At 46.8% G+C, this 22,142-nt stretch overlaps 1 protein-coding gene across 4 annotated transcripts in view; it reads left to right on the top strand.

The window, feature by feature from the left end:
* Positions 1-12,440, top strand: part of LOC109907365 (glucocorticoid-induced transcript 1 protein) — a 44,618-nt gene extending 32,178 nt beyond the window's left edge. For 2 of the 4 annotated variants that reach the window (XM_031793399.1, XM_020505293.2), the window contains exons 4-8: positions 10,086-10,223; positions 10,452-10,601; positions 11,045-11,261; positions 11,425-11,545; positions 11,676-12,440. In XM_031793399.1, the coding sequence (XP_031649259.1) occupies positions 10,086-10,223; positions 10,452-10,601; positions 11,045-11,261; positions 11,425-11,545; positions 11,676-11,991 (942 nt within the window). In that variant the 3' untranslated portion in view covers positions 11,992-12,440. Of the gene's footprint in view, positions 1-10,082; positions 10,224-10,451; positions 10,602-11,044; positions 11,262-11,424; positions 11,546-11,675 lie in introns of all 4 variants that reach the window. The other 2 variants (XM_020505292.2, XM_020505294.2) reach the window with 1 other exon arrangement.
* Positions 12,441-22,142: the final 9,702 nt, after the last annotated feature.

Raw genomic sequence — 22,142 nt, 5'->3', positions numbered from 1 at the left:
TGCTCAGGGCTTCTCTGTTCTAATGCTGGGTGTCAGAGACGTAGTGCCGGGGCGGGCGGTCGTTGTCTTATCATCCCCTCTCCGCTCCACCCTGGTACTATACGGCCACAGGCAGGGAGGAGGCAGATAACACTATCTATCTCCCTCGCAACTAACCAGAAACTTCCCCTCACAGCAACCAACCGCCAGCCCAGCCATAAACTAACAGGCAATTTATTGACAGAAAAGATAGCCAGGCAGACCTCAGATTCCTCGTTCTCTCTCTTTCAGCCCCTTCCTTTCATTCTTTCTGCCTCTCTCTCTCTCTCTACAATTCAAAGGGTTTTATTGGCATGGGAAACATATGTTTACATTGCCAAAGCAAGTGAAATAGATAAACAAAAGTGAAATACAAATTGATGAGTAAACATTACACTCACAAAAGTTTCAAAGGAAGAGACATTTCAAATGTCATATGGCTATGTACAGTATTATAGTGATGTACAAATAGTTAAAGTACAAAAGGGAAAATAAATAAACTGAAATATGGGTTGTATTTACAATGGTGTGTGTTCTTCACTAGTTGCCCTTTTCTTGTGGCAGCAGGTCACAAATCTTGCTGCTGTGATGGCACACTGTGGGATTTCACTCAATAGATATGGAAGTTTATCAAAATTGGATTTGTTTTTGAATTCTTTGTGGGTCTGTGCAATTTGAGGGAAATATGTGTCTCTAGTATGGTCGTACATTTGGCAGGAGGTTAGGAAGTGCGGCTTAGTTTCCACCTAATTTTGTGGGCAGTATGCACAGCCGTTTCTCTCCTGAGAGCCAGGTCTGCCTATAGCGGGCTCTCTCTTGCGCTCTTCCTCTCCCTCCCTAGTTTAGCAGCAAGGAGAACAGTTAAAATACTAGTGCTCAGGCATGTTCCTTATTAATGGTAATGGAGCATGGAGCTGTCGTGCAGAGGGGTTGAGGTCCCCTTCAGTTACACCATGATTGTTCGTAGGCCTATATAACCTCAAGAGATACCAGGGTTGTTAAGCAACCGTAATCTTATAGACCTCATTATTTACCAACACTTCCTCACTTAACTCTTGTGTTCTTATTTCCTCAGCATTATATAGGTTGTACTTGCTCTATTTTCATCCCTGTGTGAAGTTCTGTCCAGCCTAGCTGAATGTCTTAAAACTCTCTCTCTCACACACACACACACAAAATTATATTTTTTTAGCTTCTGTGTACTAGCAGAATGTATTTTTAAGTGAATCGCTGGAAAGTTAGTGAGAGGAGGAGTTCATTTTAGTTAATTTCACCTTTATTTAACCAGGTAGGCCAGTTGAGAACAAGTTATCATTTACAACTACAACCGGGCCAAGATAAAGCAAAGCAATGCGACACAAACAACACAGAGTTACACATGGATAAACAAACGTACAGTCAATAACAAAATAGAAAGTCTATATACAGTGTGTGTAAATGTAGTAAGATTCGGGAGGTAAGGCAGTAAATGGGCCATAGTGGCGAAATAATGACAATTTAGCAATTTAACACTGGAGTGATGGATGTGCAGAAGATGAATGTGCAAGTAGAGATACTAGGGTGCAAAGGTGCAACTAAATAATAATATGGGGATGAGGTCGTTGGGTGGGTCGTTGGGTATTTACAGTTGGGCTATGTACAGGTGCAATGACCGGTAAGCTGCTCTGACAGCTGATGCTTGAAGTTAGTGAGGGAGATATAAGTCTCCAGCTTCAGTGATTTTTGCAATTTGTTCCAGTCATTGGCAGCAGAGAACTGGAAGGGAAGACGGCCAAAGTAGGAGTTGGCTTCGGGGATGATCAGTGAAATATACCTGCTGGAGCGCATGCTACGGGTGGGTGCTGCTATGGTGACCAGTGAGCTGAGATAATGCGGAGCTTTACCTAGCAAAGACTTATAGATGACCTGGGTTTGTCGACGAATATGGAGCGAGGGTCAGCCAACGAGAGCATACAGGTCGCAGTTGTGGGTAGTATATCAAATCATCAAATCAAATGTATTTATATAGCCCTTCGTACATCAGCTGATATCTCAAAGTGCTGTACAGAAACCCAGCCTAAAACCCCAAACAGCAAGCAATGCAGGTGTAGAAGCGGCTTTGGTGACAAAACGGATGGCACTGTGATAGACTACATACAATTTGCTGAGTAGAGTGTTGGAGGCTATTTTGTAAATGACAACGCCGAAGTCAAGGATCGGTAGGATAGTCAGTTTTACGAGGGTATGTTTGGCAGCATGAGTGAAGGATGCTTTGTTTGCGAAATAGGAAACCGGTTCTAGATTTCATTTTGTATTGGAGATGCTTAATGTGAGTCTGGAAGGAGAGTTTACAGTCTAGCCAGACACCTAGGTATTTGTAGTTGTCCACATATTCTAAGTCAGAACCGTCCAGAGTAGTGATGCTAGACGGGCGGGCAAGGAGGGTGCGGGCAGCAATCGGTTGAAGAGCATGCATTTAGTTTTACTTGCATTTAAGAGCAGTTGGAGGCCACGGAAGTGTGTTGTATGGCATTGAAGCTCGTCTGGAGGTTTGTTAACACAGTGTCCAAAGAAGGGCCAGATGTATACAGAATGGTGTCGTCTGCGTGGAGGTGGATCAGAGAATCAGCAGCAGCAAGAGCGACATCATTGATGTATACAGAGAAGAGTCGGCACGAGAATTGAACCCTGTGGCACCCCCAGAGACTGCCAGAGGTCCAGACAACAGGCCCCCCGATTTGACACACTGAACTCTATCTGAGAAGTAGTTGGTGAACCAGGCGAGGCAGCCATTTGAAAAACCAAGGCTTTTGAGTCTGCCGGTATGAATGTGGTGATTTGACAGTTGAAATCCTTGGCCAGGTCGATGTAGAAGGCTACACAGTACTGTCTTTTATCAATGGCGGTTATGATATCGCTTAGGCGCTTGAGCGTGGCTGAGGTGCACTCATGACCAGCTCGGAAACCAGATGCATAGCGGAGAAGGTACGGTGGGATTCGAAATAGTCGGTGATCTGTTTGTTAACTTGGCCTTTGAAGACTTTAGAAAGGCAGATAGATATTGGTCTGTAAAGTTTGGGTCTAGAGTGTCTCCCCCTTTGAAGAGGGGGATGACCGCGGCAGCATTCCGATCTTTAACGATATGATAGAGGGATTGAACGGGCTAGTAATAGGGGTTCCAACAATTGCGGTGGATAATTTTAGATAAAGAGGGTCCAGATTGTCTAGCCCAGCTGATTTGTAGGGGTCCAGATTTTGCAACTCTTTCAGAACATCAGCTATCTGGATTTGGGTGAAGGAGAAATGGGGAGGCTTGGGCAAGTTGCTGTGGGGGGGTGCAGAGCTGTTAACTGGGGTAGGGGTAGCCAGGTGAAAAGCATGGCCAGCTGTAGAAAAATACTTATTGAAAATCTCGATTATCGTAGATTTATCGGTGGTGACAGTGTTTACTAGCATCAGTGCAGTGGGCAGCTGGGAGGTGCTCTTTTTCTCCATGGACTTTACAGTGTCCCAGAACCTTTTGGAGTTTGCTACAGGATGCAAATTTGTGTTTGAAAAAGCTGTCCTTTGCTTTCTTAACTGCCTGTGTATATTTGTTCCTAACTTCCCGGAAAAGTTGCATATCGCCGGGGCTATTTGATGCTAATGCAGTGTGCCACAGGATGTTTTTGTGCTGGTCAAGGGCAGTCAGGTCTGGAGTGATCTAAGGGCTATATCTGTGCTTAGTTCTAAAATACATTTATGGGGCATGCTTATTTAACCCCGATGACAAACCATTCAGATTTTCTATTTTTTGAGGTCACTTTCTTTTCAATGGTTTTTCATTGGGAATCCAGATTTCTAAGGGACCTTCTTGCAGTTCATACCGCTTCCACTGGATGTCACCAGTCTTTAGAAATTGGTTGAGGTTTTTCCTTTGTGTAATGAAGAAGTAGCCCTGTTCAGAACGAGGGTCACTTGTAGTGCACTGTTAGATAGAGGCACGTGACCAGAAAGGTAGCGTCAGGTTGTTTTCTTACTGTATTGAACACAGAGACTACAATATATCTCAAAAGTTACCTGTTAACTTTGCCAAAACATTTCAAGCTACTTTTGTAATACAACTTTAGGTGTTATTTAACGTAAAAAATATTTTCATATTTTTACGTTAAATAACACCTAAAGTTGTATTACAAAAGTAGTTAGAAATGTTTTGGCAAAGTTTACAGGTAACTTTTGAGATATTTTGTAGTCACGTTGTGCAAGTTGGAACTAGTGTTTTTCTGGATCAAACGCGCCAAATAAATGAACATTTTGGATATATATCGACGGAATTAATCGAACAAAAGGATCATTTGTGATGTTTATGGGACATATTGGAGTGCCAACAAAAGAAGCTTGTCAAAGGTAAGGCATGAATTATATTTTTATTCCTGCATTTTGTGTCGCGCCTGCAGAGTTGAAATATGCTTTTCTCTCTTTGTTTACGGAGGTGCTATCCTCCGATAATAGCATTGTTTGCTTTTGCCGAAAAGCCTTTTTGAAATCTGACATATTGGCTGGATTCACAACAAGTGTAGCTTTAATTTGCTATATTGCATGTGTGATTTAATGAAAGTTAGATTTTTATAGTAATTTATTTGAATTTGGCGCTCTGCATTTTCCCTGGCTTTTGGACGCTAGCGTCCCACATATCCCAGAGAGGTTCAAGAATAACCATGTGACTGACTGGCTCGATTCGGTCTTATGTAGCAAAATGAAAATGTGTTTTTTACATTGTATAAAAGTAGAGACTCAGCTAGAAAATGGCATATCATACACTGCAGTTGAGGAACAATGGGAAAGTAATTCTGCTTTTAAAGTTGATAAACTTGTTGCTCAATTCTGAGAAAATGGTCCTTGAATATTTTGGTACACCTTCTGGAGAGCTCTTTTTTGTCTACACCCATTCAGCATCATTCACACCCTCTTAAGCCTTCTCCTCACCCATCTCTTTAAGGATTCACATGTGCTATACAGAGCGAGTACGGTAGTGTACTAAACAACCAAAGATTTCAAGACTAAAGGCTGGTTTATATTGTGTTTATCTGTAGACAGTTGTCGCAGTGACACATGAACATTCTATTGTCGTCCGACATCAAACTTGTTGTCGTTATGAAAAAACTCAAACTAAAGATAGCATGACATCAGCAGCCTAGTGGTCCAAAATAGCATAACTGGTGTATTTTAATGCCAATAAACCCACCTGTTTAAAAATAAATTTAGTATATGTTAATTTTGCAAACCAGGTATCAACTTGCTAAACAGTGTTTTGGTTTGTTTCTAGCAGGTTAGCTAGCTAGCTACCACAACAAGATCATTATTTACAAGTTAATGGAAAGCTAATTATAGAAAAAAGCTTACGGTGGTGAGTGTGATGAAATAAAAGCAGGGCATTCTACCAGAGGATTTCAGGACTTGTCACACTATCTCGTTGGCCTAACTTTATATCCTAACTTGACTTTGCTGCAGTTCTAAACACACACTTTATCAAATAAAATCTAAGTGTATTTGTCACATGCACAGCATACAGAAGGTTTAAACGGTACAGTGAAATGGTTACTTGCATAGTGGTCTTTTTAGACAGCTAGCTAGCTAAACAATGCACCATAATCCCAACTCATAACATTACTACCCTGCAAATAGCTAACCAACTAGGTTCAATGTTAGCTAGCTAGCTAACATTAGGCTATAACTAGCAATGCAAATGACTCTGAGATACGAATAATATTACTACACAGGTCATACATGTAACGTTAGTGATCAAGCCAGCCAGCTAACATTAGCTAGCTAGCTAAAAGTACGCTTTAATTTCTAAGTTTAATTTGACACCTCTCCCTCTCTGTCACGGATGACATGGTTGAAGATGTAATTCGGTGACGGGTGATTTTATACAACAGCATTCTGTTTTCAACTCCCTCTGCATATTTGCAATCAAACGGCAGAATTTTCTACATCTTTTTAGCTATCACACTCTGCTTCCACCGGGCATTCCACTGATTTCAAAACTCGGTCCTCCAGAAAGTGGAGAGCAACACTTTTGCAGTTCTTTGTGATATCTTTTTTAAAAAGCAGTGTTAGAAAGGATTACCTAGACATACTGACCAGCTCATGTTATGGATAGAAGCATGCTACATGACAGACCTATTCCACCTCATCTCTAGGCATGCCCAGTCCATCCATTATCTCAGTCAATCATGGCTAGTGGGCTATTTTCTGTCTTTTTCTGTGGCTTAACCAACTAAGCTTGTAAATTAACCATTTTTATTGCATTTACAGATGACATACACATTTTAAGGCACATGAAAGTTCACATATTCCATAAGGCATTTCTCCCAAAAATGCATTTTGATAAATGCATTAAAATGCCTCTCCTGTGAAGTACTGGCACGCGACATATGGCTAGTTTCCTGAAACAAGTCGCACATAAGAGCTTGAGTGAGTTGTCAGTATGTGTGTTTGAGTTGGTGTATTCAGGAGCGATGTTGGTGCTGGAATAAAGCAGTTGAGCAACACTGTTTATAGTAATGAAAGAAAAGCCTACATATACTATCTTTATTTTGGGCCCAGCATCATAAGAGAAATTTGTGATGTGCCTATTATCGCCTATTGATTCTTGAGTTATTTGGAAAGCTGACTAACTATTGAGTGCACCAGGCCCACTATGGCTGAAGAAAGTGGATCACATATCAGCCTTTCCATTCAGACAGAGCCTCCTTTGATAAGGACCTGTTAGGCTGGGTGTTTGTGTTGTGTTGCTATAGTAAAATGACTTGGTGGAAGAGGACAAGTTGAAGGACGGGTTGTGTAAATGCATTGTGAAAATGGCATGTGTTTCTGGTGTAAGAGGGGACCTGTGTTGCTATAGTAAAATTACTGCAATGACTGAACCTCCAATGACTTGTGTGTAAAGGCACAGGGAAAATAACATGTCTGGGCTTGTCTTGTCTGGTTGTCGTGAGATGCTATATGCATAAAATAGCTACCATGTATGTGGCAAGCAATTTATAGCTACAAGGCTATCAATGTGATTTCTGCATAATTTCCAGTCCCACATAATGAAAAAATATATTTTCTTTCATTACTTTCTGCTAACCCTCACCTAATTGGAGTAAACTAATGGACAACAATACTTAGGCTTCTACTTCCAGCTTATTCATACTATATACATCTTACGGACACAGTACATTTTACATCTCTCATTTTACATCTCTTATTTATATATATCTCACCCTTCAGCTACCCTCAACCCCTCCCATTGATCTCTAAATAACATCCCGCCTTGACTTCTTCTACTTGCCAAATATTTTTCAACTGTGATACTGTATGATGTTTCAACCAAAGTTCTGAAAAGCTGTTCTCAGAGTTTCCACAGATTGTAAATAATAGATGAACTCCTTTACTAAAAGCACCCAGCAGTGTGATTGTTCAGCCATTCCTTAACCTGTGACCTGAAACAGGCTACATATGGGCAGAACCAAAACAAGTGAAATAATGATTTGTTTCTTCACAGCCAAATCTGCAGAGTTGGGATAGTTGTAACCCCCATATACATAACATTCTATTGATTGCAAGAATTTAGTATAATGAAAATGGAAAAACTCAGTTTTGAATCCAGTGTTGTTTTGTGTGTCAGTTCATAAACCCTGTGCCATGGAATCTGCACATCAGAAATCTCTTCCCAACTATTTAGCAACCTGTACTGTAAACTTCTTGGTCCTTAAATGGAACTGGTATACGTTCCTATTTATATATATTGGTTCAATTTTGGTCTTTAATGCAGGGCCGACTGACACAAGCCTTCATTTTTGCAGTAATGCTGCAATCAGCTGGTTATAATTGTGGATAGAGCAGACATTCCATATATTGTTGGTAGATGCATTGGTCACAACTCACCCAGTCCTATGTATGATATAATTAACAAAGACTATATATATATATATATATATATTATTTTTTTTAATCAATTAGTATATTTGCAGTAATACTTTTCTAGTGGATTAAACTGAAATTGCAACCAGCTTTCTATGGCTTGTTTTAAAAATAGTGATATTTTAGAGATTTCATTTTCAAATAACCAAAAGTGAGGGGTTGCGTTTTGAAGAAATGGAAAATGAGGGTGAGCCATTCTTACTAATCTGCTGGAGAACCCGTTTGGATTTAGGTTTAACTTTTGTATGACTGAAGCCTTTAGTGAGAGGTTCAATTCTTTAATATTCAATAACTGTAGCCCCCCGAATTCATATGAATGATATAAATATGCCTGTTTTTAATTTAGTCTGAATTGCCGTTCCAAATAAAGTGGAACATTGTTTTGCTAATAACATTGTTTTAACAAGTTGTCCGGTGTTTGCACGCCATCTAATAACATTGTTTTAACAAGTTGTCCGGTGTTTGCACGCCATCTAATAACATTGTTTTAACAAGTTGTCCGGTGTTTGCACGCCATCTAATAACATTGTTTTAACAAGTTGTCCGGTGTTTGCACGCCATCTAATAACATTGTTTTAACAAGTTGTCCGGTGTTTGCACGCCATCTAATAACATTGTTTTAACAAGTTGTCCGGTGTTTGCACGCCATCTAATAACATTGTTTTAACAAGTTGTCCGGTGTTTGCACGCCATCTAATAACATTGTTTTAACAAGTTGTCCGGTGTTTGCACGCCATCTAATAACATTGTTTTAACAAGTTGTCCGGTGTTTGCACGCCATCTAATAACATTGTTTTAACAAGTTGTCCGGTGTTTGCACGCCATCTAATAACATTGTTTTAACAAGTTGTCCGGTGTTTGCACGCCATCTAATAACATTGTTTTAACAAGTTGTCCGGTGTTTGCACGCCATCTAATAACATTGTTTTAACAAGTTGTCCGGTGTTTGCACGCCATCTAATAACATTGTTTTAACAAGTTGTCCGGTGTTTGCACGCCATCTAATAACATTGTTTTAACAAGTTGTCCGGTGTTTGCACGCCATCAGTCAATAGGTCAGCTTGGATGTGATTAAAGAATTCATCAGGGTTTTTACCTTTCCATGGTAACAAGATCTTACCTATTTTTGCTAACTTTCTATTAAAATATTGTATTGAGCATGTATTTATTTTGGGATATGAATACCGAGTATGTCCACTTACCCGTCAGACCATTTTATTTGTAAACTACACTGTAATGTAACATTTTAATTATTTAGTCATCCAATATGTAATATGGTACGCTTCTCATAGTTCGGTTTGTAATCCAAAGTGGTTTGAGAAATGATGTAGATCCTCTGAGGCTGTACCTTGTTTACTCCTCATGACAGTTTAACACTTTCTGAGAAGTAGCCATTATTTACACCTGTGGTTACGATATATAAGCAACTATTCATCTGATTTGCCATTAACTGTACTGTGCTTCTATCTGACACACAAAAGGCCCCCACTTGTCTGAGAGTTTAAAATACTCTTTTAGCAATTGAAACTTCCCTCTGTGGTCTAATATGAATGCAGAATTATGAAGAACTATAGATGTGGGTCAAAGATATAGAGCCACACAGGACTGGAGTTCTAGCCCTTTAGAGCCAATACACAGTCATCTTTTCTGTTAGATGCACAGTTTAGCACAGTCTGTGGGTCTTTCAAAGGTTTGAACAGCACCATGCAAATGAAAGACATTAGATTGTAAATGGCCCTTTTTATGTGTGTTTAAAAAAAAAAAATTATGGATTCTTCCTTTAGCGATTAGATCAATGACTAGCCTGCAAGATAGTCTGAAAGGAATGTCTCCTTTTAGATGTACCTAGGGACTGCACAGCTCCAGCTATATATGTAATCTGATGCATTCATTACTGAAGCTGCCTGGCCTGAGCTATGGTGACCCCTGGTGGAAATATGGGGTTATGTCAAAACGTGATAAGATTAAATTGGCTACATTACATGAGACAGAGGTTCATCTGTTAACATGTTACTGTTCCTTTCTCTCCCTTTCCCCATGTTTATTTTCTCTTTCCTTTGTCTCTGTCTTACTCTCCCCCTCTTTTCCTCTCCCTCTTTCCACTTCCTTTCCTCCTCCTCCTCTGTTCTCCTCAGCAGATAGCCAAGCTCCGGCAGCAGCTGCGTGGCAGTAGTAAGCAGCAGCAGGGAGGTCGTCCGTCTCTGTGTCAAAGAGACAAAGACGGCTCATCTCCTTTACAGGGACCTATCATCAACACCACATCCGACCAAGCACAGGTAAGGCACAATACTGCCATCCAGACTTGGGTTTATATTTATTTATTTGTGTCATGCTTTTAGGGGAATGCATGATTTAGCTTGCTGAACGGAATGGAATCAAGGCAATCGACCCAAAAGTGCAAACCTAACACGCCAGGGAAGCTTAATCACCAGAATTCTGCTTATATGTGTAATATTGAGGTTTTGTTTTTGAATGTCTGCGATTTGTGTCCCTGGTCCCTGCAGTGGTCCTGCATGTCTAAGTCGTCCCCGATGTCCAACATGACGGTGCCCAAGTCCTCCATCACCAGAGTACCCAGCAGCATGGAGGGAATCAACCACGAGCTGGAGAAGGTCTTCATCAGAGACAACAACGGAGAGAAGGAGGAGCTCAAGGTGAGGGGATGGACTGTTAGATGCATCCAATCACATATTTACAATATGCACTCTCACACAATACTAGCGGTGGCCACTCGCAGTCAAGCATGACATCAGTCATGGGCTGCATGTGTCAATGTGTAGTTCATATATCGTCTATAAGCAGAATGACTATCTTTACTCAGTTAGCCACAAAAGCCCTACTTTGAAAGTGACTGTTTTCTTGAAACTGTGCCGTACCATTTTCTCTACATTTAGAGTTTGCAAGAAAGGCATTTCACTGTACTTGTGCATGTGACATTACAACTTGGAACTTGAAACTCGTGTGTCTGGAAGGAGCTGAGAAGACGTGCACACAACCACTCATGCGCCTGCTGTGTCACTGGAAATCCTATTACTTGCAGTACTCAATGACGAGACAACTCTTTATTTTTTTTCCCTCACTCCTCGCCCTCCCCCAGGTGTTGGAGGTACCAGACGGGCGGCGAGCCCCCTTCCCCCCCCAGCAGCGCAGCAGCAGTACCCGTAGCGTGGACACACAGAACCCCTCTGCCCCCGGCCGCTCCAGCAGTAGTTCCAGCCTGTCCCCCTGTCCCTCTCCTGCCTGCCCCCCGGGGTCCGGCTCACACGGGGGCAGCCCTTACTCCACCGACGATCTGCTCTACGACAGGGATAAAGGTAGGACTGTCAGGGTGCTCTCTCAGACCTGGGGCAAGGCCTCCATTGGACATCCTACCGTTGTGCAAGGCTCTGAACTCCCAACGTGGACTGTGTGTCTTGTCCGGGGACTGTAGAGTAATCGTCTTTTCTGTCCTTTTCTGACCATTGTCTCGGTCTACAGACAGTGGCAGTAGCTCTCCCCTGCCAAAGTTTGCCTCGTCTCCTAAACCCAACAACAGCTATATGTTCAAGAGAGAACCCCCAGAGGGCTGTGAGAAGATCAAGGTGTTTGAGGAAATGAGGTAAGCACCACAAGAGACCAGGGATCTTTTAGGATCTCTTTTATCACACCAAAGTGGTTGATACTGAAGGTCAGTGATATATATACATGTCATGAAAGGAGTTTATACGCCGTCTCTTTTGTCTGTCCAGCTCCAGGCAGTCAGCGTCCGTCCCGCTCTTCTCCTGCCCCGACAAGAACAAGGTCAACTTCATCTCCACCGGCTCCGCCTTCTGCCCTGTCAGACTGACCCCCGGCGCCCTGCACCTCTCTGTGACCTCTCACCCCGACGACGACCCCGAGGCCGGCCCCAGCTCAATGATATCAGCATTCTGCCGCGTCCTCCCCACTCAGGTCCACACCTCCACCAGCACAGACGACGCTCCCACCCCCGAGGAGGCTGCCACTCCAACGCCCACCTCGCCTCAAGAGACTGACCCCCAGACAGACTGCCTGGCCATCAGCTAGACATGGGCAGAGCTGGCCTCTGACACGTGGTTCTGGTTCTTCTTCTTCTGAATAATATGATTATTACGCCCCCAGTATCATCAGCATCACTGAAGTCCTGTCTCTTTTGCTAAAGGACCTCCTCTTCTCTCAGTCTCTGCTGAACTCTAAACACTCTGCATGGCGTAGCATTAGCAACATGTCCCAGGCAACAACAACAACAAACGGAGAAAACAAAGACAAGTCTACCACATGTTCCTAGCGTATTCCTAAGGCACTGTTCCTGTCAGGGATAGCCATGATGATCTTTAACAGCATGTAAAAAGTAGAGATGCTGGATGATGTCATTGGGTGGATGGGATGAAGATGAGACACTTTGGATGGGGGGGGCATGTATTTTAAACCAGTAGTGTGTTTAAGATTAAAGACATGCTCCTGTACTTTGGAGACTAAGAAAGTCATTTTTTTAACTGGTTGTGTCAATGTGTGGTTCATACATATTCATAGTCTATAATCAGAATTACTGTCTAAACTCAATTAGCCTTGAAATCCCTAGTTTGAAAGCGACTCTTTTCTTGAAGCTTTGCAGCGACATCTTATTTCCCCCCACTTGGGCCAGCCCCATAGCGATTAGAGTTCTAGCCAATGAGCTTCAGCACCTCACATTTCAACCACGTTATCCAATGTTGAAAGGTGGGCATAACTGCTGACTGAGTGACGCACACCGAGAGTGAGTGAGTGACGCACACCGAGAGTGAGTGAGTGACGCACACCGAGAGTGAGTGAGTGACGCACACCGAGAGTGAGTGAGTGACGCACACCGAGAGTGAGTGAGTGACGCACACCGAGAGTGAGTGAGTGACGCACACCGAGAGTGAGTGAGTGACGCACACCGAGAGTGAGTGAGTGACGCACACCGAGAGTGAGTGAGTGACGCACACCGAGAGTGAGTGAGTGACGCACACCGAGAGCGAGCGAGCGAGCGAGGGACGCACACCGAGAGCGAGCGAGCGAGCGACGCACACCGAGAGTGAGAGTCAAAGAGAGTCAAAAAAAGAAAGAATAGGATAACCCTGTAGGATTAAGTGAGATTAAACACGTTATCCAATGTTGAAAGGTGGGCATAACTGCTGACTGAGTGACGCACACCGAGAGTGAGTGAGTGACGCACACCGAGAGTGAGTGAGTGACGCACACCGAGAGTGAGTGAGTGACGCACACCGAGAGTGAGTGAGTGACGCACACCGAGAGTGAGTGAGTGACGCACACCGAGAGTGAGTGAGTGACGCACACCGAGAGTGAGTGAGTGACGCACACCGAGAGTGAGTGAGTGACGCACACCGAGAGTGAGTGAGTGACGCACACCGAGAGTGAGTGAGTGACGCACACCGAGAGTGAGTGAGTGACGCACACCGAGAGTGAGTGAGTGACGCACACCGAGAGCGAGCGAGTGACGCACACCGAGAGCGAGCGAGCGAGCGAGGGACGCACACCGAGAGCGAGCGAGCGAGGGACGCACACCGAGAGCGAGCGAGCGACGCACACCGAGAGTGAGAGTCAAAGAGAGTCAAAAAAAGAAAGAATAGGATAACCCTGTAGGATTAAGTGAGATTAAACACGTTATCCAATGTTGAAAGGTGGGCATAACTGCTGACTGAGTGACGCACACCGAGAGTGAGTGAGTGACGCACACCGAGAGTGAGTGAGTGACGCACACCGAGAGTGAGTGAGTGACGCACACCGAGAGTGAGTGAGTGACGCACACCGAGAGTGAGTGAGTGACGCACACCGAGAGAGAGTGAGTGACGCACACCGAGAGAGAATGAGTGACGCACACCGAGAGCGAGCGAGCGAGGGGCGCACACCGAGAGCGAGCGAGCGAGGGGCGCACACCGAGAGCGAGCGAGCGAGGGACGCACACGAGAGCGAGCGAGCGAGCGAGCGAGCGAGGGACGCACACCGAGAGCGAGCGAGGGACGCACACCGAGAGCGAGCGAGCGAGGGACGCACACCGAGAGCGAGCGAGCGAGGGACGCACACCGAGAGCGAGCGAGCGAGGGACGCACACCGAGAGCGAGCGAGCGAGGGACGCACACCGAGAGCGAGCGAGCGAGGGACGCACACCGAGAGCGAGCGAGCGAGGGACGCACACCGAGAGCGAGCGAGCGAGGGACGCACACCGAGAGCGAGCGAGCGAGGGACGCACACCGAGAGCGAGCGAGCGAGGGACGCACACCGAGAGCGAGCGAGCGAGGGACGCACACCGAGAGCGAGCGAGGGACGCACACCGAGAGCGAGCGAGTGACGCACACCGAGAGTGAGCGAGTGACGCACACCGAGAGCGAGCGAGCGAGGGACGCACACCGAGAGCGAGCGACGCACACCGCGAGCGAGCGAGCGAGGGACGCACACCGCGAGCGAGCGAGGGACGCACACCGCGAGCGAGCGAGGGACGCACACCGAGAGCGAGCGAGCGAGCGAGCGAGGGACGCACACCGAGAGCGAGCGAGCGAGCGAGCGAGCGAGGGACGCACACCGAGAGCGAGCGAGCGAGCGAGCGAGCGAGCGAGCGACGCACACCGAGAGCGAGCGAGCGTGCGAGGGACGCACACCGAGAGCGAGCGAGCGAGCGAGGGACGCACACCGAGAGCGAGGGACGCACACCGAGAGCGAGCGAGGGACGCACACCGAGAGCGAGCGAGCGAGCGAGCGAGGGACGCACACCGAGAGCGAGCGAGGGACGCACACCGAGAGCGAGCGAGCGAGCGAGCGAGCGAGCGACGCACACCGAGAGCGAGCGAGCGAGGGACGCACACCGAGCGAGCGAGCGAGGGACGCACACCGAGCGAGCGAGGGACGCACACCGAGCGAGCGAGGGACGCACACCGAGCGAGCGAGGGACGCACACCGAGCGAGCGAGGGACGCACACCGAGCGAGCGAGGGACGCACACCGAGCGAGCGAGGAGGGACGGCCACCGAGCGAGCGAGGACGCACACCGAGCGAGCGAGCGAGGGACGCACACCGAGCGAGCGAGCGAGCGAGGGACGCACACCGAGCGAGCGAGCGAGGGACGCACACCGAGCGAGCGAGCGAGGGACGCACACCGAGCGAGCGAGCGAGGGACGCACACCGAGCGAGCGAGCGAGGGACGCACACCGAGCGAGCGAGCGAGGGACGCACACCGAGCGAGCGAGCGAGGGACGCACACCGAGCGAGCGAGCGAGGGACGCACACCGAGCGAGCGAGCGAGCGACGCACACCGAGCGAGCGAGCGAGCGACGCACACCGAGCGAGCGAGCGAGCGGACGCACACCGAGCGAGCGAGCGAGGGACGCACACCGAGCGAGCGAGCGAGCGAGGGACGCACACCGAGCGAGCGAGCGAGCGAGGGACGCACACCGAGCGAGCGAGCGAGCGAGGGACGCACACCGAGCGAGCGAGCGAGCGAGGGACGCACACCGAGCGAGCGAGCGAGGGACGCACACCGAGAGCGAGCGAGCGAGCGAGCGAGGGACGCACACCGAGAGCGAGCGAGCGAGCGAGGGACGCACACCGAGAGCGAGCGAGCGAGCGAGCGAGCGACGCACACCGAGCGAGCGAGCGAGGGACGCACACCGAGAGCGAGCGAGCGAGCGAGCGAGCGAGCGACGCACACCGAGCGAGCGAGCGAGGGACGCACACCGAGCGAGCGAGCGAGGGACGCACACCGAGAGCGAGCGAGCGAGCGAGGGACGCACACCGAGAGCGAGCGAGCGAGCGACGCACACCGAGCGAGCGAGCGAGGGACGCACACCGAGCGAGCGAGCGAGGGACGCACACCGAGAGCGAGCGAGCGAGCGAGCGAGCGAGGGACGCACACCGAGCGAGCGAGCGAGGGACGCACACCGAGAGCGAGCGAGCGAGCGAGGGACGCACACCGAGAGCGAGCGAGCGAGCGAGCGAGGGACGCACACCGAGAGCGAGCGAGCGAGCGAGCGAGGGACGCACACCGAGAGCGAGCGAGCGAGCGAGCGACGCACACCGAGAGCGAGCGAGCGAGCGACGCACACCGAGAGCGAGCGAGCGAGCGAGCGACGCACACCGAGAGCGAGCGAGCGAGCGAGCGACGCACACCGAGAGCGAGCGAGCGAGCGACGCACACCGAGAGCGAGCGAGCGAGCGACGCACACCGAGAGCGAGCGAGCGAGCGACGCACACCGAGAGCGAGCGAGCGAGCGAGCGACGCACACCGAGAGCGAGCGAGCGAGCGACGCACACCGAGAGCGAGCGAGCGAGCGAGCGACGCACACCGAGAGCGAGCGAGCGAGCGAGCGACGCACACCGAGAGCGAGCGAGCGAGCGAGCGAGCGAGCGACGCACACCGAGAGCGAGCGAGCGAGCGACGCACACCGAGAGCGAGCGAGCGAGCGACGCACACCGAGAGCGAGCGAGCGAGCGACGCACACCGAGAGCGAGCGAGCGAGCGACGCACACCGAGAGCGAGCGAGCGAGCGACGCACACCGAGAGCGAGCGAGCGAGGGACGCACACCGAGAGCGAGCGAGCGAGCGAGCGAGGGACGCACACCGAGAGCGAGCGAGCGAGCGAGGGACGCACACCGAGAGCGAGAGTCAAAGAGAGTCAAAAAAAGAAAGAATAGGATAACCCTGTAGGATTAAGTGAGATTAAACAGCTCCTCCAATTTGTCTGCACTAAACACACACACACACCTATTGTACTAGAATGTACTTGTTCAATGAATAGGAATATTTATACACTGCTCAAAAAAATAAAGGGAACACTAAAATAACACATCCTAGATCTGAATGAATGAAATATTCTTATAAGTGGGACACAATCATGAAGTGGAACGACATTTATTGGATATTTCAAACTTTTTGAACAAATCAAAAACAGAAAAATTGGGCGTGCAAAATTATTCAGCCCCTTTACTTTCAGTGAAGCAAACTCTCCAGAAGTTCAGTGAGGATCTCTGAATGATCCAATGTTGACCTAAATGACTAATGATGATAAATACAATCCACCTGTGTGTAATCAAGTCTCCGTATAAATGCACCTGCACTGTGATAGTCTCAGAGGTCCGTTAAAAGCGCAGAGAGCATCATGAAGAACAAGGAACACACCAGGCAGGTCCGAGATAGTGTTGTGAAGAAGTTTAAAGCCGGATTTGGATACAAAAAGATTTCCCAAGCTTTAAACATCCCAAGGAGCACTGTGCAAGCGATAATATTGAAATGGAAGGAGTATCAGACCACTGCAAATCTACCAAGACCTGGCCGTCCCTCTAAACTTTCAGCTCATACAAGGAGAAGACTGATCAGAGATGCAGCCAAGAGGCCCATGATCACTCTGGATGAACTGCAGAGATCTACAGCTGAGGTGGGAGACTCTGTCCATAGGACAACAATCAGTCGTATATTGCACAAATCTGGCCTTTATGGAAGAGTGGAAAGAAGAAAGCCATTTCTTAAAGATATCCATAAAAAGTGTTGTTTAATGTTTGCCACAAGCCAGCTGGGAGACACACCAAACATGTGGAAGAAGGTGCTCTAGTCAGATGAAACCAAAATTGAACTTTTTGGCAACAATGCAAAATGTTATGTTTGGCGTAAAAGCAACACAGCTCATCACCATCATCATGCTTTTCTTCAGCAGGGACAGGGAAGATGGTTAAAATTGATGGGAAGATGGATGGAGCCAAATACAGGACCATTCTGGAAGAAAACCTGATGGAGTCTGCAAAAGACCTGAGACTGGGACAGAGATTTGTCTTCCAACAAGACAATGATCCAAAACATAAAGCAAAATCTACAATGGAATGGTTCAAAAATAAACATATCCAGGTGTTAGAATGGCCAAGTCAAAGTCCAGACCTGAATCCAATCGAGAATCTGTGGAAAGAACTGAAAACTGCTGTTCACAAATGCTCTCCATCCAACCTCACTGAGCTCGAGCTGTTTTGCAAGGAGGAATGGGAAAAAATGTCAGTCTCTCGATGTGCAAAACTGATAGAGACATACCCCAAGCGACTTACAGCTGTAATCGCAGCAAAAGGTGGCGCTACAAAGTATTAACTTAAGGGGGCTGAATAATTTTGCACGCCCAATTTTTCAGTTTTTGATTTGTTAAAAAAGTTTGAAATATCCAATAAATGTCATTCCACTTCATGATTGTGTCCCACTTGTTGTTGATTCTTCACAAAAAAATACAGTTTTATATCTTTATGTTTGAAGCCTGAAATGTGGCAAAAGGTCGCAAAGTTCAAGGGGGCCGAATACTTTCGCAAGGCACTGTAGTTGAATGTACTGACAACAAAATCACAAGAATTATCAATGGAAATCCAATTTATCAACCCATGGAGGTCTAGATTTGGAGTCACACTCAAAATTAATGTGGAAAACCACACTACAGGCTGATCCAACTTTGATGTAATGTCCTTAAAACAAGTCAAAATGAGGCTCAGTAGTGTGTGTGGCCTCCACATGCCTGTATGACCTCCCTACAAAGCCTGGGCATGCTCCTGATGAGGTGGCGGATGGTCTCCTGAGGGATTTCTTCCCAGACCTGGACTAAAGCATCTGCCAACTCCTGTGGTGCAACGTGGCGTTGGTGGATGGAGCGAGACATGATGTCCCAGATGTGCTCAATTGGATTCAGGTCTGGGGAACGGGCGGGCCAGTCCATAGCATCAATGCCTTCCTCTTTCAGGAACTGCTGACACACTCCAGCCACATGAGGTCTAGCATTGTCTTGCATTAGGAGGAACCAGGGCCAACCGCACCAGCATATGGTCTCACAAGGGGTCTGAGGATCTCATCTCGGTACCTAATGGCAGTCAGGCTACCTCTGGCGAGCACATGGAGGGCTGTGCGGCCCCCCAAAGAAATGCCACCCCACACCATGACTGACCCACCGCCAAACTGGTCATGCTGGAGGATGTTGCAGGCAGCAGAACGTTCTCCACGGCGTCTCCAGACTCTGTCACATCTGTCATGTGCTCAGTGTGAACCTGCTTTCATCTGTGAAGAGCACAGGGTGCCAGTGGCGAATTTGCCAATCTTGGTGTTCTCTGGCAAATGCCAAACGTCCTGCACGGTGTTGGGCTGTAAGCACAACCCCCACCTGTGGACATCGGGCCCTCATTACCACCCTCATGGAGTCTGTTTCTGACCGTTTGAGCAGACACATACACATTTGTGGCCTGCTGGTGGTCATTTTGCAGGGATCTGGCAGTGCTCCCCCAGCTCCTCCATGCACAAATGCGGAGGTAGCGGTCCTGTTGCTGGGTTGTTGCCCTCCTACGGCCTCCTCCACGTCTCCTGATGTACTGGCCTGTCTCCTGGTAGCGCCTCCATGCTCTGGACACTACGCTGACAGACACAGCAAACCTTCTTGCCACAGCTCGCATTGATGTGTCATCCTGGATGAGCTGCACTATCTGAGCCACTTGTGTGGGTTGTAGACTCTGTCTCATGCTACCACTAGAGTGATTTCCACCTGTTGTCTATTCCATTTGCACAACAGCATGTGAAATTTATTGTCAATCAGTGTTGCTTCCTAAGTGGACAGTTTGATTTCACAGAAGTGTGATTGACTTGGAGTTACATTGTGTTGTTTAAGTGTTCCCTTTATTTTTTTGAGCAGTGTATATATATATATAACAGAAAAAATGTTAGCTGTTATCCTGTTTATCTCACTCTTAACAACTTATTAGTTTGTTTCTGACTGCTATTCTTTCTTTTTGCAACATGAAATCACTATCAGTTGGCATGTGGAACATTCAGGGCCTAAACTCAAAATACCCAAACACAATATTACACATTATATAGCTTATGGAAAGAAAAAAATCCACGCTTGCTTCAATTGAAAATTGTCTGCTGTGTTTTGTTATGTAGAGTATCAGAGAAATCCAGGTCCTTTGAAACATGCAACGCAAAACCAGAAAAGAATCATCAGAAAGGGGGGGAAAAAGACATGGACATAAAGAAAGTGTCCATTGCGTCTGTCCTTCAGGTATATATCACAAACGGAGTCGAAACTCAGGTCATTTGGAATGTATGCCCATATTCCATGACACAGATTGGCTCTGACTGCATTTCCTCCCTGAAACTGAACAGATCACTCTATTTCCTTTGCTTTCTCTCATTCCAGATTCCATTCCAGAAATTCAGCACATTTTATTCCCCCTAGACATTCCGTGGCGTTATGATGTGCTGTCCCAAGACTTGACCTGTTCTTGGCTGACAGCAGAGGGCAGAGGTTAAAGGTTCACTGTGTTGTTAGGTGTCTCGGTTGCAATAATGAGTGACTAGCAACAAACCAGGCCCACTGTGAGAGATAACGGCTGTGCTTGTTGAGACGAGTTCTGACATGTTTGAGGGAAGTCTATAACGGCTATGACTCAACGCCTGACGATCCTGTGTGGTCGTCGGGCCCTCTACTGCGGTCGTGCTGTGGTCCAGGTCAGGTAGCAACTTCAGGTCAGTCTGTGTTGACTGGTCCTAGTCAAGTCCTGGCCTGCAGTAACATCACATATAAGAAGACCATGAAGCGAGAATCAGCATATGATTGGTTACCTTCCGGTGATATCCAGTCTGAAAGTGTTTAAATATTACATAGACAACATAACTATGCTTGACTATTGATTCATAAGACCATTAGATTTGAGCTGGTTTTCGTGGTCGAGAAGGCTCATCAAGTCATGTCCAAACGTTCATCTTTATGCCCTCAGGTTTGGATTGAGAGGAGCTAGTTGGTTTATTTCATCTGCAGAATTGGTCGATGTTTCGTGTTTGGATTTCAAAGAAAATGGGTAAACTGTCCTTATTTAGTCCATGTCTTTCTGAACTGAAATGATTTACAATGTCATGTCATTATTATTTATACCCCAGCAGTATAAAGATGAATACAAACATGTTCCTGTGTACCGCAACCAACCACACGACAAAACTTTGAACGTGATCCTCTCCTCTCTCACCTCTGTGTTAGGTAGAACCCATTGTTGGAAGATTAATCCATAGGTAACATCTAGAAAAAAGGCTCTTAAGAAACCTTTATGTCATTTGGGTTTCCTCTGTTTTGCTCACGATTCCCTTGGTGTGTGCTCAAGACGTTATTGGAGAGTGTTGTTAGGTGATGAGCTCACCAAGTGTACCGTACTTTTACGTCTACTGTTAGTCTGCCCACTGTTCTCAGTTGGCTGGACCTGATGATGCGATGCCACACCTATTGTTGTGTAACGGACAGCCGTGCGTGGCTGATGATCATGTAGTATTTTTTATCAACATAGAGATCTTGTGTCTTAAATAATACGTTATTAGCAGAACCAAAGCACTTCCTCTGGAGTCGCCCTACACGACAACATTTATTTCTGAGGTCCACTTACACCGTTTATTTCAATAGTTTTACAAGTATATATCACATACATACCTTTTGTAAATGCACACACTGACACCTTTATTTATTTTCACAGCAAGGTAGGTTAAGACATGTGTGTACATATTATCTAGCCATCTTCGAGGGGTCACTATGAAAAAGCAGAGTGTTCTCTAGTGATAGAAAGGGGCCACTATAGAAGAGGTTGTACTTGATCTCAAACACATTAGTCTCAATAAACCGTTACAGTACTGTACACCACCCCTGGCACCTGCACCCCAGCAAATACCTTTCTGACACCGATGGTGAGTGTCTGGAAATGAAACAGCACTCTAATTGTTTTAATTCTTTGAATTAATAAAACGTTTAAGCCTATAAAGTAACACCCCACCCCAAGTGCTCGCCTTAAAACTGGTAATGAATCTTTTCCACCTTTAATGATGCTTTAACGAGACTTCTGCCGGCTTCAAACATGACTGTGGAAGTTGGTGTGTGTGTGTGGTAGGTCTTTATATCGTAAACTACAACGGGCAACGATGACATGACCGCCGCCTGCTTTCTCGAAAGAGAGTGGCCTTCCTTAGCCTACCCTAAGCTTTTGCTATGTAAGACTCTGACGTAAAACGGATGTAAGATGTAAATCTTGAACATTCAGCCTTTCTCTCGCTCTCTGTCAGAGCTGTAGATACACCCTTCTCTACGACAGCAGTAAAGTGGGAATTTACTTCAAACAATCTCCTGTATGCTTCAGGGTAGATTCTGGAATCTCAATAAAGACTGCATCAATGGTGTAACA

The sequence above is a fragment of the Oncorhynchus kisutch genome, linkage group LG17 (genome assembly GCF_002021735.2).
Source record: "Oncorhynchus kisutch isolate 150728-3 linkage group LG17, Okis_V2, whole genome shotgun sequence".
Taxonomy (NCBI): domain Eukaryota; kingdom Metazoa; phylum Chordata; class Actinopteri; order Salmoniformes; family Salmonidae; genus Oncorhynchus; species Oncorhynchus kisutch.
Note: the sequence above shows the minus strand (reverse complement) of the source record. Positions and strands in the feature narration are given on the sequence as shown.